The 17,104-nt window shown below is 49.5% G+C and overlaps 1 protein-coding gene across 1 annotated transcript in view; it reads right to left on the reverse strand.

Moving 5' to 3' along the window:
• Nucleotides 1-390: 390 nt before the first annotated feature.
• Nucleotides 391-17,104, reverse strand: part of Ptdss1 (phosphatidylserine synthase 1) — a 38,144-nt gene continuing 21,430 nt past the window's right edge. The window contains exons 8-12 of the mRNA XM_033760032.1: nucleotides 16,731-16,796; nucleotides 9,869-9,968; nucleotides 3,652-3,720; nucleotides 2,987-3,056; nucleotides 391-1,468 (exon numbers count right to left, since the gene is read on the reverse strand). Coding sequence (XP_033615923.1) covers nucleotides 1,359-1,468; nucleotides 2,987-3,056; nucleotides 3,652-3,720; nucleotides 9,869-9,968; nucleotides 16,731-16,796 — 415 coding nt within the window. The 3' untranslated portion in view covers nucleotides 391-1,358. The remainder of the gene's footprint in view (nucleotides 1,469-2,986; nucleotides 3,057-3,651; nucleotides 3,721-9,868; nucleotides 9,969-16,730; nucleotides 16,797-17,104) is intronic.

Genomic DNA, 17,104 nt, shown 5'->3' on the forward strand with positions numbered 1-17,104 from the left:
AAGTTTATGACTGAAAACTAATCAACTGGGTAGTGGCCACTTTAATTAGGGATGAAAGATGCACCTGGGCACTGGTGACCAGAGAGGAACGATGGCTGTGCTGCCCCTCCCGTGGGTCACGGAGGCTAAGAAACAGGCCAGAGGAGGTCGGGGATTTAGCTCAATGGTGCTGCTGCCTGCCTCACAAGCACAAGGTCCTGAATTTGATCCTCAGTACCTAACCCCCCCACAAAAAATCTGCAATCCCTTTCAAATGCATCATTTTTCTCCCCTCACTATCTACAATATGCCCACTCCCACATGAACACTCACGAAATCCTACAGTCACTTGAAAAATACAGACACTGCTCACAAACAATGGAAATATTAGTACGATACAAAGAAATGAGCGTTTTACAGACAGGCCATCGAAGGGCTTTCATGTGAATTGTTTTATTTCAAACAGGAATCCATCAGAGGCGGTGCCTATCAGGAGAATGTTCTAGAGCATGGCACGGATGAAAGGTAATACTCACCAGCACCTCACACGGGACTGAGACAACGTGGGCCACACGCGGCGGAAGGAGGCCAAGCACGACCGAAAGGCACCTGGCGGGGAGGAGCTGGGAGTTTACCCCGCAGCAGGCTGGCACTCGCGCAAAGGGTGAGCCTGGACCGGGACATCTGGAACAAAACTAAAAGGTTCCCTTCGGAATCGGGCTTCCTAGCAGGCAGCTAACCCTTCCTCAGGCTGCTGTTGGCCTGCCACGCGGCTGATGGTCTGAAAGGGTGAGTCGGGGTGCTTCACAGCAACATAAAAGCTCCCCACTTTTCCTAAAGAGGGAAAGGGAACCCTTCCCGAATTTCAGTCTCAGCAGTGAATTCTGAAGGCTTTTAAAAAGTATCCTAATTGGAAAACAACAAAATAAGACAGAGAGTGGCCTAAACCTAAATCAGTCAAATGAAAAGGCTGATTCACAAAAATAAAATCTGGTGACCAGTCCGTTAACCACTTGGTTAAGGCCATGTCTGAACGAAGATGTTTACCCAGTGTCCACAAGACCCCCCAGCACAGCTGCTCTTGCCGACCGTGAGCAAATAGCTGTTTTCCTCCCAACATACTGCACCACTACTGCACGCCACGTGCTGAAGTGAGGTGAGGCCCCAAATGGTGAAGGACCCCACACCATGGTCTGCTTGATGTGGCCAGGTCTATGGGAAACAAAACTTAGACTCTCAGACAGTGACCCCTCGAAGTTCCCCTCCTTGTCCCATTTGCTCTGCACATTTTGTCTCTCCTAACAGGGAGGTCCAAAGGAGTTCTGTTTCCCCCTCAGTTCTAGGCACTCTCTGGAACATCTTTGATCAACAAGGGTCTTTCATTTCTTTCCAACTCCATTGGTGACTTTTGACTTGGAATGTCGGTTTCTTCTTCTGGAAGAATGGCTTTCATTGTTGCCTGGATGCTTGGGTGGGCTGTCTTCTGAACCTGACCAAAGGAATCGAGCACACACACCATCACCTGGGGCTGCTGGGTCTCCTGTTCTCTGTGGCTTTCCTTTTCCCTGTCAGGAGCAGGCTCTTCTCTGAGACTTGCTCTCCCTCTAGTGGCCTCATTAATAAATTAAGGCCAGGACACAAACCCGGTGTTTGGGTTTGTAAGGCCAGAGCCCAGCCAAACCTGGGGGGTTGCTAAGAGTTCTTACACCTGCACTGGGTAAGAGACACGTGGGCACGGTGATGAGGCCCCTAAGTGACGTCCAAATGAAACCAAAGCACAGCACAGTTAAAACTATAACCACCTTACCCTCGTAACCAAAGAACAGATCAGCTGACTTTCCACTCTCTGAGTTGCTACACACCAGGGTTTCTAATCCTTCAGATGGAAATGATTCTTAACTCTGTAGAATCCAAGCTGCTGACAGCTTTATAAGTCAGGCCCCTGCTGCCCATGACGGCCAGTCCTGGTCACAAGGTCACAATGACTTGCCTCTGCCGTCCAATGGCAGCTGTGACTGATTCCCAACCTATCAGCCAAACCCAAGGCTCCTCAGCCCTGGGCAAAATCACCACCTTAGGCCAGCAAAGGCCCCAGATTTGGCATCCACAGTCAGCACCATTTGTCTTATATTCTTTCAGCACTCTCGACACTTGTTTTTTCACTTCCCCCACATAATAAATACATCTCTATCGCTGCTTAATTCTTTCCACAGAAGACCCAGAAGCACCAGGGCCGATCTGTGAGGCAATGGATCTGGTAGCTGGGGGATCCCTCTGCTTCCCTGTACCAGTACTCCACAATGGGGTGCTGAATGACTCCTTGGTCCAGGAGAAACTGCCCCCCACACCGGGTGGCCAGCAACTCAGCAGAGTGCCCTCAAGTATCTCCCCAAGGTGATCTCTAGTAGGCCTGGCCCCGGAGAACTCAGGATAGCTGCTTTTCCTATAGGCCTTGGTTTCCCCAGTGTCCCACACCTACAACTTCCCCCCTCAGCCACACTTCTCCATCAGCACCTAGGTACTGGCACGAATTACTGGCCAGTGGAGCCTCCTCAGTGTCATTATTCCACAAGTCTAATTCTTTCGAACAGCCAAGTGGCCTCAGAAATGTTCCCCGGAGAGGCCAATAGCGGCCCCTAACCACACTATGGAAATTCCTCTTACCGAGCTCTGCTTCCGGAATAAATGCAATTAAACATATCCTTCTCTTCTGAAAGGCTTTTCCTCCTGGTACACGACTTTTTCTAACCCTTTCCACTTACAGAGAAAGCCTAGAGGGTGATTCCAGTCAGGGTACTCGAGAGGAGCGGGCCTCCTGCCGTTTCCTCTGCTTGGGAAGGGGAGAGCCTCTCTTGACTAAGTGGAGTCTGCGAGTAACTCAGAAGTGACAGGAGACATCTGGCAGGTAGGGCTCAGACCCTTCAAGGCCTCAACACTGATCCCAAATCTCCTCAGGCAGCACAGGGGGTAGGGGGTCCATACAGTTTTAAACAACAAAAGACAATACCTTTTGTACCTTTCCCATGATGCCAGGAGATGTCTGGACTGTAGGTGCCATCTTCACACTCTGAGTAGGTCTAGGGAGAGAGACAGGCTCAGGGGGGAATGTGGGGGACCCCCTGGGAGGAGGGGCAGGGCAAAAAAGTGATCCTAGGCTGAGATCCTCCTTGGAGAGCAACAAACCTTCCTCGTGCCAGTGTTTCTCAGCTAGAAAATAGGGCTCCTACACCACACAATCAGCCTTCTAGAAAGTACCTGTAGTCCCTAAAACTAAAGGTGCAGATAAAAGACAAAAGCACTACTTTTACTCAAAACAGCTCAGTAGATGGACTGCTACAGTGTACAAGCCTGTTCTCAACTATACTCTACACCCTGAGCCTCGCATCCTAGAGGGAAGCAGGACAGGAGGTTTCAAGATGGGGAACTTGGGCTGGGACACACGGAGAGGCCTGAGCACATGGAAGAACCAGGATAAAGACAGCCTTCCAAGGGTAGGTCCAGGGCTTTCCCATTAAAACAAAATATAATGAAAATTTAAATCCCTAACAAAAGGGAGATAAGGGTACTCGATCCCAAGCGTGGCAGGCAGGTGACAGAATGAGTTGCACCCACGAAGAGCCCTCCCAGCACCAGCAGGTGTTTTACACAGTGCCATCGCTGCCTGTCTCGTACCTTTTCCTGGTGACCATAGTGCTCCGCGTACCAAACCATGCCGTACAGGCACAGGAATGTGGTGAAGGCCTGGAAGACAGAAACATGCATGATGCTGCTTGATAAATGACGACTTAGAAGCACCCGAGGTCTCAGAGCTTCTGAGTCGGATGATGGCTCAGTGCCTTTCTGCCACGTGTGCTAGGGACGCTGCTAACAGAATGGCTGGGTGTGGCAGAGATGGGGCCCCAGAGGACAAATGGGGCTTGGGGCGAAAGGTGCAGACCCAAAGCTTGTGACCAGAGGTTATGAGGACACCAGTGACTGCTTGTGACCCTACTGTCGGGATGCAAGAGCGGTGAGGGGCCGTGGAATGCAGTTCCTTAGCAGCTCTGTGGGTGCTGCTGAAGAGGGCACAGGAGTCTCATGTTAGGGTTCCCAGCCCATCCACTCCACTCTGCCCCCAGCACAGAGGGTGTCAGGGCTGGGCCGGAGGAGGACTTCTAAAGAGAAAGAAGGGGACAGATATCCCTTGTGTCCGGGTACAGCTCAGTGGGACAGTGCCACCCTTGCTTGTCATAGCTTTTTAATGCCAGCAACCCCACTTTGACCCCAGTTCTTTTTTCTTGTTTAAGCAGGTAGGAAAATAAAGAGGAAACAAATGTTTTTAAAGCCCTGAGTGGACGGAGGAAGGCATTCCTGGTCCCAAAGCACAGGCAGGTGACACCTGTCTTCACCTGCCTGACCGGCCTGCACCGCGCCCTAAGTGGTGCCCCATTTCACAGCCAGCCCACCGCACCCACGGGGTCCATGTCTCTGAGATTCGCCCACCCTTGGATTAAAACTGCTTTTCGGAGAGTGTCTGTACCACACATGTACAGAACTCCCCTCACTGTCATTTCCTACAACTTCAGTCTGGCAGTGAGTCACAGCAATTACATTGTATTAGGTATTATAAGCAACGTTATGTGCGAACACCGTGCCATTTTACGGGAGGGCCTGGAGCGTGGGTCGACCTGGGCATCCCAGGGGTCTTGCAAACAATCCCAGCTGCATGAGAATCCAGAATCTCCGAATGTGTCAAGACGCATGAAATCTGGATAAGTCTCTGGTTGCTGAGACGGACAGCAAAGGACAGAGGGAGGGGGTGGAAAAGGGAAGACAGCGTATGGCAGGCCCCACCTCCCAGGATACACAGAAATCGACCCAGAACAGGACCAGGGACGGCCTGTCCTGCATCATCTGGCCCTTAGGAGCCAGTCATACCAGGCTGTGCTGTATTCCAGGTGCTGTCCCTCCAACTGGGTCTCCTGTGGCCACCTGTCACCCAACCCAATCACTGGAACAGCTGAAATCATGATGGGACCTTCTGTGTCTTGTTTTTTAAGATTCTGGTTATTAGTACATTGTGTAGCATAAAATGTTCACACTCCCTGTGTAGAGCTGGCACACGTACACTGACATTCCAGTTCCTTCCGTCCTCCCTTACCCACTGAGCTCCTTTCCCTCTCTCTCTTGATCTCCTTCCCCTGTGAAGGATCTTCTCTTCTTAAGGAAATATTTTTACTTCTTCCCTAGAATCCTAAAGGCCCCCTTTAAGATCACACCCTTCCCTTTTAAGGCAAAGAGGATGAAGTCTCAGAGAGGGACGTGGGCTTCTACGGATGCACAGCAGGTGTGTGGCAAAACTGGGCACAGAACACAGGTGTCTCGGCCTCCTGCAGCACAGTTTTAGGGCTTGCTACTGATATAAACAAATACTTGCTCCGCATCTTTACACTTCCATCTGGCCATCCAACTCACTCCTCCTGAGAAAGAAAAGCATCACAGGACAAGCCAATGCCACTCTGCAGAGGCTGGTACACAGGGCAAAAACAGGAAGGGAAGGTGGGGCTGGGGATTCTCAAGCTCTGCAGCTCAGGTCCAGCTTTGGCCGAGTTCTTTTCAGTCTGCATGTCCATGTCCGCTAAGCGTCTTCTGGGCGCAATCTCTCTTTCCCCGCCCCCTCTCTCCCCCTTGGTACTGGAGATCGATCCCTGAGCCTTCGCACTGAGCTGCACCCTCAGCGCTCTTTATTTTAAGACAGTGTCTCATTAAGCCCCTAAACTGTCCAGCTGGGCCCAATCCTCCTGCCTCAGCCTTCCACAGTTCTGGGATTGCAGGTGTGTGCTGCCCCCTGCTTGGCTACTACAGTCTCCTTTAAATTCCCAAAGAGAAAGGAGTCCCAGTCTCCAGCTGGCATTCCTGACGGTGGAAATACAACCACTCGTTCATTTTATATTAAATCTACATGCAAGCTAACATACATTACAGATCAGGACTTTTAAATTTTTTTAAAAAAAGAAGCTCATACTCACCCATCCAGAAAATATACACAGTTCAAACATCAAAAATTATATATTAAAATTATATATTATGTATAAAAATTATAAAGTGAAAATGACTTTTAACCTTTAGCATATTTGAATACTTGTCCATATTTCTTGTAGACCCCAGCCATTATTAGTAGTAGTAGCAAAAAATAGAGGTTTGTGGTCTGTAAGCCTATGTATATTGGGTCCTTTAAAGAGAGGGTAACAGGTTGTTCTGGGCTTTGTGCGTGTGTGTGAGACAGACAGACAGACAGACAGACACAGTATCCTGCCCAACCAGTCACTGGCCATGGCCCACAGTGGGAGGCAGGTCACTCCACTAGCCTGTCATTGCAACTTCTGGCCATCAGAGGGCAGGCGCACAGGGCTTGTGCCTTCCCAGCTGCAGTTTGGGAGGACAGCAGGTGGTGGGGACTCCCTCCAGCAGCAAAGAGCTGGCTTTGCAGAGGGGCCAGGCAAACAGGGCCGGCAGTTAGGGGCAGGTGCTGATCATCGTGACTGCCACACAAAGGGCCTGCTGTGGCCGCCTGGGTACAACAGGCCCTCTTGAGAGTGGTCCCTGGAGACAGAAGCTTGTAATCTCTGGGTTTGTAATCACACCTGTGAAACCCAGGCAGGTACCCACTTCAAACATCACGGCGCAGGTCTGACAGCAACCCCACACAACGGAGAGGTGGCGGCGGGAGAACAGGGAGCTGTGGGAGGACAGCCGGGCCGTCATGGGTGTGTGTGGGGCCGCCGGGTGTGGCTTGGCTGCCCCATGTGGCGGTGAGCCCTGCAGTCTGTGACGCCTGGACAGACAACCACTGTAACCAGCTGAGGACTCTGCTCCCACGTTCATCATGGACGCGAGCGAGGGAACACGCAGCTCTGAGCCTTGATGCTCCCTCCCTGGACGTACAGCACTGGCACGTGCGCTGGGGAGCAGCCTCACTCTTAACAAAGGCCGAGGGCGTGAAGGCCAGGATCTTGTTTCCACTCTCCACTGGTAAATACGCAACAGGGATTGCTACAGTTTGTATCTTGCATACCTCACAAAGGCCTGTGTGTTACAAACTTAGGCCCCAGCTTAGCAACTGTTGGGAGGTGGCATAACCTTTAAGAGTGGGGCCTAAGACAGGGCAGGGTGAATGCCTGTAATCCAGCCCTCTGGGAGGCTGAGGCAGGAGGATCTCAAGTTTGAGTTCAGCCTAGGCAACTTAGGGAGCTGAGGAGACCCTGTTAAAAATAAAAAATGTGCTCAGGATATAGCTCCATGTGAAGGCCTTAGGCCTAATTTCTACTACCATTCAAAAAGAACAAAAAAAAGATAGGGGACCTAGTGGGAGGTCCTCCTGGACAACAGGACCCAGTCCCTTGCTCTTTCTTTCATTCTTGCTGGCCATGAGGTGAACAGACTTTGTTCCACCACAGGCTCTGGCCATGATGTGTTGACTCACCCCAAAAGCCACAGGGACAAATGACCACAGACTGCAACTTCAAACTGTGAGCCAGAATAACTTTTTTCTGTATAAGCTGGTGACCTCGAGCATCTTAGTAACTCAAACCCGGTTCTTTCTCTGCACTTCAATGCCCTTATCTTGGTCCCACGTCAGTCATTTGTCCCGAGGACCTCGCAACGCCCTGTGATTCCACCCCGTCCTCTTCCATTTTCCTCCCAGCCCCCGCTCTTCATGGTATTTCTCTGGGACACAGATGAGAACTCAAGTCTTCTCCTTACAAATCCTGGGGCTCAGACAGGCATGCACAGCCCTTCCTACCCTCCGGGTGAGCCCGGTCAACTGCCCCTTCCACTCTTGCTCCCCAAACAGCCCACCATGCTCCTGAGCTGAAGGGCCTGTCACCACGTCACGGCTCCGTACAAGCAATGTCTCAGCACCCGGACGGCTCCTAGACCTGTCTCTCCAGCCCAGCCCTTTCCTCACCACACGCCTGCCGAGTGTTTCCTGTGTGAACGGCCCTGTGCTCAAACAGAGAGAAGGGGGATGGAAACTCACTCAAGAACAGGAAGTACCACTCTGAAAAGGCCCTGGCACTGGGGTTATGATCCTCATGCATCCACGGCCTGTGACATGACGGGATGAGACAGGTCCTCTCATGTCTCAGGCCCTGCCTGCCCAGCCCTGTGGGCACCTCTGCCCATGCAGCCAGGCCACGTTCAGGTCCAGAATAAGTTACCACGCCACAGAGAAATCTGAGGAGAGCAGCAAAAATCTCCATGCACACCGGCCACTCCCCTAAGCACCTCTGTCTCACTAGGACGGGATGCGTGCAGGAGCAGTCCGTGCTCTAAATACAAACAAGATCACTGTTCCCTGCTCAAGAAGAAACCGGCTCAAGGTGCCCTGGGACAGGCAAGGTTTCTAACAACCTTAAAAACAGACATCATGAGCAGCACAGAAGATATCTTAAGAAATACAAATTTCAGTCTGGCCACAAAGAAAGACCTGAATCTGATTATGCTCCTAGGTCCAACAACCTATTTGTAGGTAATACAGGAGACAAACAAACATGCTCAGTTTCAGGACACGCTGAAATCTGTAAAACCCAGACTGTGGGAGAATCTACAGGACAAAGAGCTGGTTTCTTCATAAACAAGCTGCCAGGGAAGACAGAAGGAAAACTTATAAAACAAAGGAGACGTAAAAAGCACAAATTACCCAGGACAAGTGGTCTGGTGGCTCAAATAAATTTTTAAAATATGAACTCGAAAAGAAAATTAGTAAGCAAAATTGATTAGACAGCTGATAATATGAATCAGTGCTAATTCTTTTTCAGATGTGATAATGGAATCGTGATTGCATTAAGCAACAAAAAAAGCATTCTTGTCTTCTTTCAGATACACTGCAAAATATTAAAGATAGATTTGCTTCAGAGTATTTTGGGATGGGGCATAAATGAAGTAGGACTGGCTGAGAGGGTTACTGCTGCTGAAACCGGATGACAGGGTACCAGAGGGTCACCTGATCTTCCCTTCCCTCCCCTGATCGTAAAAAAGCCCTGATTCATGATCTAGACCAACTAAAATAAAGACTTAAGCTTAATTGTGAAATAACTTTTCTCTCAAACAGTTAACTACAAATCAATTAAGACCAGCAGTTGCTTGATATTCCTGCTGGAAGAGCTGGTGTCATTTTCAAGGTGAAGGTAAAGACTGGAGGCCTGGGCCCAAGTCCCCACTGGGCTCTGGCCCCTCAGTGCAGAAGCTCAGGTCACTCAGGCCGAGGCCAGCAAATGAGCCCAGGACAGAAATCCCATAATCTTCCTTCAAAAACACCTTACACTGCGTATCAGCATCATTTTGTGCATAAACCCACATATGGTGCTATGTGTGTTAAACTGTGTAAGGTACCAGGCACGGTGGTGCTAGTGCTCTGGGAGGCTGAGGCAGGAGGACTACAGGTTCAAGCTCAGACTGGGCAACTCAGCAATCTGGTGAGATCGGGTCTCAAAATTTAAAAAGGCGGAGGATTAGCTCCATGTGGGGCCCTGGGCTCAATGTCCAGCACTTCAAAGAAAAGTAGGATGATGAGATGGAGGAAAGGACACCATACTTATTCTGGTCCCTTCAGGCTGGTCCTTAACTGCTCAGCACGTGTAGACAAATTCCTGTAGGTGAACTAAGTACACAGCGCACACCTGTTCCGGGCCTCTGCCACCTGCCAAAGTGCCCATTTCAGACGCTCAGGGCCACCCGTGCTTTGTTCTTGAACTGCAGAGCGATGCCTTGGGCGGTGGTGCTAACATCTTTCTGTGAACTTTCAAGGACACATGGCGCACAAGAGCGCAGGTTTTTGCTTTCTGTCCTTTCAGCAGACATCACAGGAGCCCGGCTAACACTTTTGGGTGAACAAGTAATGACTTACCACGCAAAGAAGCCAAAGCACAACATAGAGTATCTGGGTCTTAGAGAAGAGATCTTGTCCAAATTTTATGCAAACGATCGCTTCCAGGAAACCAATGGCCCTAACAGAGAACAAGAGGTTAAATATTAATTAATCCAACCTATTAGAGCATATACATTATCAAAATATGCACGACTGAATCAAAAAGTTAAATGGTCACAGAGTTTCTTTCCCAGACACTGGAGGCAGGAACCCTAGAAAATGATGCTCTTCTAGGGCCCTGCATTTTCTGTAGAAACTGTTTTTTTCCCCCTCTTCTTCTTTCCTTCCAAAATTTTGACCCACAGATGTGAAGGGCTCCAGGAATTACATTAACTGAGAGCCTCTTTTTCCAGGAGGGTTGGACCCATAGCCGCCACAAGAGCCACGGCCGTATGTACAGTTGGCCATGAGCTCCCAACAATGGCAAAAGAACAGATCTCAGATGGCCCTGCTTTTCAGGTCCCAGCTTGGACAGATGGACTGGCGGGCTCACGCAGGAATTCTCCAAAAAGGCGAGAGGTCCCAAGAAGGCCTGGGTCCCCCGACCACTGGCAGACCCAAGAGCCACTGTCGTCACCTGAAGTACGGCTGGCTCTGAACAACGGCCTGCCTGGGAACCACTCTGGCAAAGCAGGGAAATCACCAGAAGTCTGCTTAATGTTATTTCTGAGACTCCATACTATCTTTCCCCCTAGCCCCAACTAAGCAAAGCTTAAGGGTAGATGGCTCGAATCTTTAAAGACCATTGTCCCTCTGTTCTCCAGCAATGCTGTCACACGTGAGAAAGCATTATTTTAGATGAAGGACACATAGGGAATTTAACACTAGCTGGTTATTAGACTCTTGTGATTTCAGTGGGCAGCAATGAGAAAAGTAACTCTGCAGCTGGACGTCCTATAGAACTCCCAAGGTGGGGTACTGAGTGCAGGACACAGCATGGCCACGTACCCTTAGGCTGAACAGAATGTCCTGAGTTTATTAGGAAAGGTTTCTGGACATTCACCTAGACTTGGATTCCTGTGCAGAAAGCATGGTGACCAGCAATCTAGAGCTGGCAAAAGCCACAGCTTCCACTGTGACCCAGTACACACACATACACACACACACACACACACACAAACTCTGAAACAAAACTTTCACAGAACAATCCGTATCCTTTGTTAAATATAAATTATGGGGACCGGGGATGTAGCTCAGAGGTGCCACTGCCTGCTTCAAAAACTGCCTGCCTCAAAAGCGCAAGGTCCTGAGTTTGATTCCTGGTACCAAATAAATCATGGGAGGCCACTGTTTTTACTTAAGCTCCTGCACCAGGAACAAGAGAGCTGGCTAAAAAATCAAAATGGAGTCACTCATGCTGAAGGTCCACATCAACAACCAGGCTGTTCCTGTGACCTGAGAAATAAGGATTAGAAAACAGCAAAATTTCCCAATAAGGCAGCTCCAACTGGCATGATGATTGATAAGCCTCCTCTGCCTTCACCCTTACGTGAAGAAGGTAACCTGACGTAACCTGATGTTAACCAATTACTCATTTTTCTATTCCTGTCTCCCTGTCCCAGCCTGACAAGGAAAGTAACTTTAAAATGACCAATCCCCTTTCTGTTCTTTGTTTGGTTTTTTTTTTTGTTTTTTGAGACAGGGTCTCACTATGTAGTTGAGACTGACCTGAAACTCACTATACAGTCCAGGCTAGTCTCGAACTCATAGCAATCCTCCTGCCTCAGCCTCCCAAGTGCTGAGATTAGAGGCGTGCGCCATCACACCTGGCCTATTCTTTGCTTTCATCCCCTTTCTGTCTGTAAAAATCAAGCTCCTCTGCTTAGCTCGGTGGGAGACTTACTCTCTTCGACAGAATGAAGGGTTGTCTGACTCTAGAACTGAAAGTAAAGCCAATGACTTTAACTAGACTGTAACTTTGTCCTTTGACATTTTACTCTGGTATGTTTTGATTCCATTTCATTTTAAACTGATCAAGACTCACTCAACTGACCTCACAACCACCTTTGGTTTCCTCTAAAACCCTATTCCTGAGTCAGTAACTTTAGGCTCTGACCTGCTCCTAGGTGCTGAGGAATCAGCCACGCTGTGGTCTGTACAGGTTTCCGCAGCTCGGGGGGAGAAGTTGACTGCTAAGTAGGAGTGGAGGCGAGGGAGCCAGCTGCGGTTGACCCGGGTGAAGGGTCTCAGGCTGGGCCAGGAGTGAGTAGAAGGTACTAAGTGGACATTGAGTGACCTGGGTCTGGGGTCCACCCCAGGGCTTGGCTTTTACTCAGAGAGAACTGCAGAGAGTTTGGTGCTGAGGTTTTAACACAGCAGGATTTACATGTTAACAGGCTCACTCTGAACTGCACAGAACTGCAGTGAGAAGGCAAGAGAGGACAGGAGCCACTGGGGTGGAGAGAAGTGGGGACATTGGGGTGCACTGCACCCCAACAATGTCAGGGCTCCTTCAGCTGCCAGCCAGGTCTGCCAGCCACCAGCAGAGGGTGGTCAACAAGGTCTGCTGTGTTCACACCGGGACTCAGTGGGCAGCTTGTCTGGGCTGGAGCCCAAGGCCTGGCACCGAACCTGCCACCTGAGAGCCCATCACCCACTCCCTCTGCCCAGCTCTCCAGCACGCCCCTCTACTCGGTTCAAATTTAAACCAGTGGTCTTTCCCAGGCTGAAGGGGCCAAACGTACAGCCAGCTCCCCTATTGATGTGGTTCCCATCCTTGTCTCAATGAGCAAGGATGAAAGGCCAAGAAACACTGGGCCACCCGAGGGGATGCTTGGCAGCCTGGAGACCCCACCTGGACGTTCTGCTGACCTGCACACTCTCACTCTGCCTGTCTTCGCTGCCGACTCCACAGGGTGGAAAAAAAGATGCTGCGAGCAGAGCCAAAATGGGGAGCTCCTTAGCGAATGGACCAGGGCTGCAGGCAGGGGTCACGATGGAAACTGCACCCCAAAAGGTCTCTGTGTGACTGGGGTGCACAGGCCAACCCTGAGCCAGAGGAATGGTGTTCGGTTTGTAAGCAGAGCCTGTCCTGGGCGATTGGGGACACCACAGCGATGCCATGGCCACAGCGGCCGCCTGCCTGAGTCTCAAAGTATCCCTCCAAGTTTGCACAGTGGGTGGGCAAGTCACCTGGTGGCCAGGCAGGAGTTCACTCCAAAAATGGAAACAGGATGTGCACCCATGAAATCCAACCACCACAGAGCACAGGAAGCCAGGCAGTGCCCTGCAGCTCAGGAGAGTGTGGCTCTGGTTCTCAGAGGGTGAGCTGAGATTCTGTTCTTCTGACTTTCAGAGCCCCGGGGCCAGGAGGGAGGCAGCAGAGGAGCCTGCGCTGCCCAGTTGTTTATGCATCTATGAGGGGCTAGACAGGGTGTCACCTGAGGGAAGGGAACCAGCTGCTCCTGCAGTCTGTGAGACACTGAGAGGCCTTGAGAGGTCAGTGGGCTGTTGTGGGAGCTGGGGAGGTGGCAGCAGCAGAGGAAAGACAGAGCTGGAGGTGGGGGAGGTGCTGCACACGGAACTGAACCTGGCTTGCAGGCTGCAGCAGTGGGCGGAGTGCGCCGACGGGATGGAAAGGCTGGGCGGGAGGAGGCAGCCCGTGAGGGCACCAGTGGGTGGGTAGCTCTGCCGCCTCAGGGGCCCGTCCTCCCCAGAGGCCAGGGCTTCTCCTTCCGTCCCAGCCACCTGCCAGGATCAGGTGAGAAAACCTCCTTTGAGGGCACAGATTCTTACAGTTGAAGTGGAGCAGGAAAAATCAGACAAAACTAGGAAGCGCATCACAGGAGTTCACATCAGTCTGGCCCCGAACTCTCGGAGCTGAGGGAATGTAATGCGACTTCCTGATGGAGAGGGCCCCACTGCCCACAGCACCGTCTCTCCTGTAGGGTTTCCATTTCCCAGCTGGTTAAAAATGTTAAATAGAAAAGGCCAGACTGGGCCAGGGATTTACCTCAGTGGTTCCACTGCCTGCCTTGAAAGTGCAAGGACCTGAGTTTGATTCCCGATACCAAGAGTGGACTAGTGACACAGGCCTGTAATCCCTGTACTCAGAGAAGCTGAGGCAGGAGGATTACAAGTTCTAGCCCAGCTTGGGCAAATTAGTTAAAAGACTGAATAGCTCAGACCTGGGGGATGATGGGGCAAGTCTATATTTAAACAAGTAATTCACACAAACATTCGTGGGATGTAGTATCTTTAGAAGTGAAAATGCCCATCGGGAGAAAAATGTGGAGTGGTACGAATGAATCCTCAGGTGAGTGGTCCTGCCTGACCTTTGTCTACTCACTCCCACTTCTCAAAAGAAAAACTGTCACTATATGTAGGACTACTGTTCTCCTATGGCCACACTTGCCTAAAGCCTAGGACCACTGCTAACACAGTAAAAAAAAAAAAAAAACACAAAGCAGCTACCAGTCATTAAAGGAAATCAGAGCTCAGTGTTTCCTGTTTTGATGGAGAAGAAGTAAAATGAGGCCAAGAGGGAGGGATGGGGTATAGAGGACACAGCCATGGAGGACAGGCAAAGGGAAGAGCCTAGAGACTCCGCCTGCTGTGTCACCTTCCCGGTGTGGCTGACAGGTTCGGCTGCACACAGGGTGGCCCTGGCCAGAGATCACACATGCAGCCCAGTCCCCATGTGTTATATGAAGAGGGGTTTGTTCTCCATCAGCATGGACCACTTGTTCTCCCAAGATTCATCTGTTCTAGGAGGTCTCAGAAGACACTAAAAAACCAGTATCTATCTTTTGAGTTTTCATTTTCATCACTGCCGACACGGGATAACTTTCTTTCACAGGGCCGTCTACCACACGTTAGTCCATCCACCTTTGACATTCCTCATACATGGGGAGACTGGGCTGCCAGTTAGAAAGAAACTCTGCCCCACCACTACCCCTTCTCTGACCCATGTCTCCTTGTCTTTCACAGGTCAGTCAGTAATGCTGTCAGGTAAGTCCTCGCCAGAGACTTTAAACATGAAGGCAGAAATGCACGTGGAAGGATCATGTAACCGGAAAAGAAGTCAGATGCCAGAAATCACTTCTGCCTTACACAAGACATGAAGAGGAAGCACCTCCAACCTACATCCTTCTAGGACACCTCACCCGGAGAAGTGGGGACCTCTTCTGCTCAGCCCATCAGAAATCCCAAAGATGTGTGAATTCTCCTTCTTGCCACACATCAGTAAACAAAGGATGCTTAATCCACCTTATGACCTTTGAAGCTGCAGACTCTGGGGTAGGAAATCAGCTTATACCACAGATTTTAAGAGAAACAAATGACCAATGGCCTTCTGTCTCCTGGGTGCAGGAGGGCCTTGCCTAAATCTAACTTGAGTGTCAATACTTTTTTATTCTCTAAAATTATAGGTAATGTGACTGACAGTTAAGCCTGATTGTGTCAATTTGGTTGGTTTGGGAGCCACCCAGGGGACCAGTGAAGCACACTCCTGGGTAGTCTGGGGGGTCATGAAGGTGTGACCCTGGGCACTGCATATGGTACTGGCCTGTCCTCTCTGGTGCTATTCCCTACTCGGTTTCCTGACCACCATGAAGTAGGCAGTTTTGCTCCACCATACTCTTCCATCATGGATGTTCCTGACTTAGAACCAGATGACCATGGACTGAATCCTCTGAAACCTTGAGCCAGATTAAACATCTCCTTCTTTAAGCTGTGAGTGTTGGGTATTACGTCCCAGGGATAAAAAGCTCATACAGTAACCCCCTAGAACTTGGGAGTGAGAGCTCACACATGCACACACAAACACACACAGAGAAAAATGTTTTGCAACAATGAAACTTTTGGCCATTATCTCTGAAAAGCTGACTTTTTTTAAGGTAATCTTTAGTTTCTTCTATATTCTTTTCTGAAGTTTTATCCATATGTGTGTATCACTTATTTGTGTTTGTTTTTTTGAGACAGTCTTACTAGGACGTTTAGGCTGCCCTTGAACTCATCCCAAACTGGCCTTCACTCACTAAAATCTTTCTGCCTCAACCTCCAGAGTGCTAGGATTACATGCCTGGCTTTGCATCACTTTTCACATTGAAATAAGGCTATTCTGGTTAAACCCTGTGAAAGCAGTCATTTCTTTTCTATTATAGGTTTTCCTGAAACTGTCTTTATACCATCATACTCACTTTAAAACCTAGATTAGGTCTTGAATCTACACTGGTTAAGGGACCAAACTTCTGGTACAGATTTGCTGGACACATTTAGAACTTCCTTTACTAAATGAGGTGGTAAATTATTGATGCTTAAGTAGCAAAAATTACTTACCTGAAATACTGAAGGGAGAGGCCGGACATTTAACAGGTGTTAAACTAGACAATGTGTAATCCCATACCAATTAAATATTAAACTAAGATAAAGCATTTATACCTGTAATAAAACAATAAATTATAACCATGCAGTTGTGTTAATTCTTTGAACAATGAAATTGTGCCCTGGTACATAGCCATTTCAAGGTGCCTTTCTGATGCCACAGTGACACGAAGTGTGGGTAAAGCCCACAACACAATCATGTTCCAAACTCAACGTGCATTCAGAGGAAATGCACCTGAGCCATTCTCTCATTTATTACATAAGACCAGAGTTCTTTTCTGGGAGAACTGTAAGTTGGATTTATTTGCAAATTGACAAAGTGAGTCTGACACAATACATCTGGGAAAGTTCACAGCCCGAATGTTTGTAAGCTGGGACTAAATGTATATAAATAAAAATAAGAGCAAAACCTGTTCACTTGCCTTCATAGGGAATGACACCGAAAGGCACCTGACAGCATCAGGAAACACCCAAAGACATTCAGGAGCGTGGGTGGCTTTGAAAGCCGTATACTCACCCAAACACCCAGCACTGTGTTCCCACACGTTTGCACTGTGTGTCGGTGAGGTAAGCATAGTACTGTCTGAAAGAACAAAATCGGCAAAGTTGGAATTCACAGAGAGCTTCTGAAAGACCAGTATGTCAACAAATCAGGAATCGCTTTTACAGAAGAAAAAAATGTCCCGCCTTGTCCCACATACTCCAGCTGCCTGGTCTAGTTTTACTGAAGAAAACAGCAGCTTGGGCCTCGTCAAATATTCCTGTGAGACTCAGAATTCGGGTGAGGCTGGAGGGAGGGGAACATCACTTGAACCACCACTGTTGGCAGAGGCAGTCTTGGTTCAGCGAGACCTCTACAGCCGGAGCCAAAGCCTATCTAAGGAGGTGACT

The sequence above is a fragment of the Fukomys damarensis genome, unplaced genomic scaffold, assembly GCF_012274545.1.
Source record: "Fukomys damarensis isolate Sample0158 unplaced genomic scaffold, DMR_v1.0_HiC HiC_scaffold_5, whole genome shotgun sequence".
NCBI classification, from domain to species: Eukaryota; Metazoa; Chordata; class Mammalia; order Rodentia; family Bathyergidae; genus Fukomys; species Fukomys damarensis.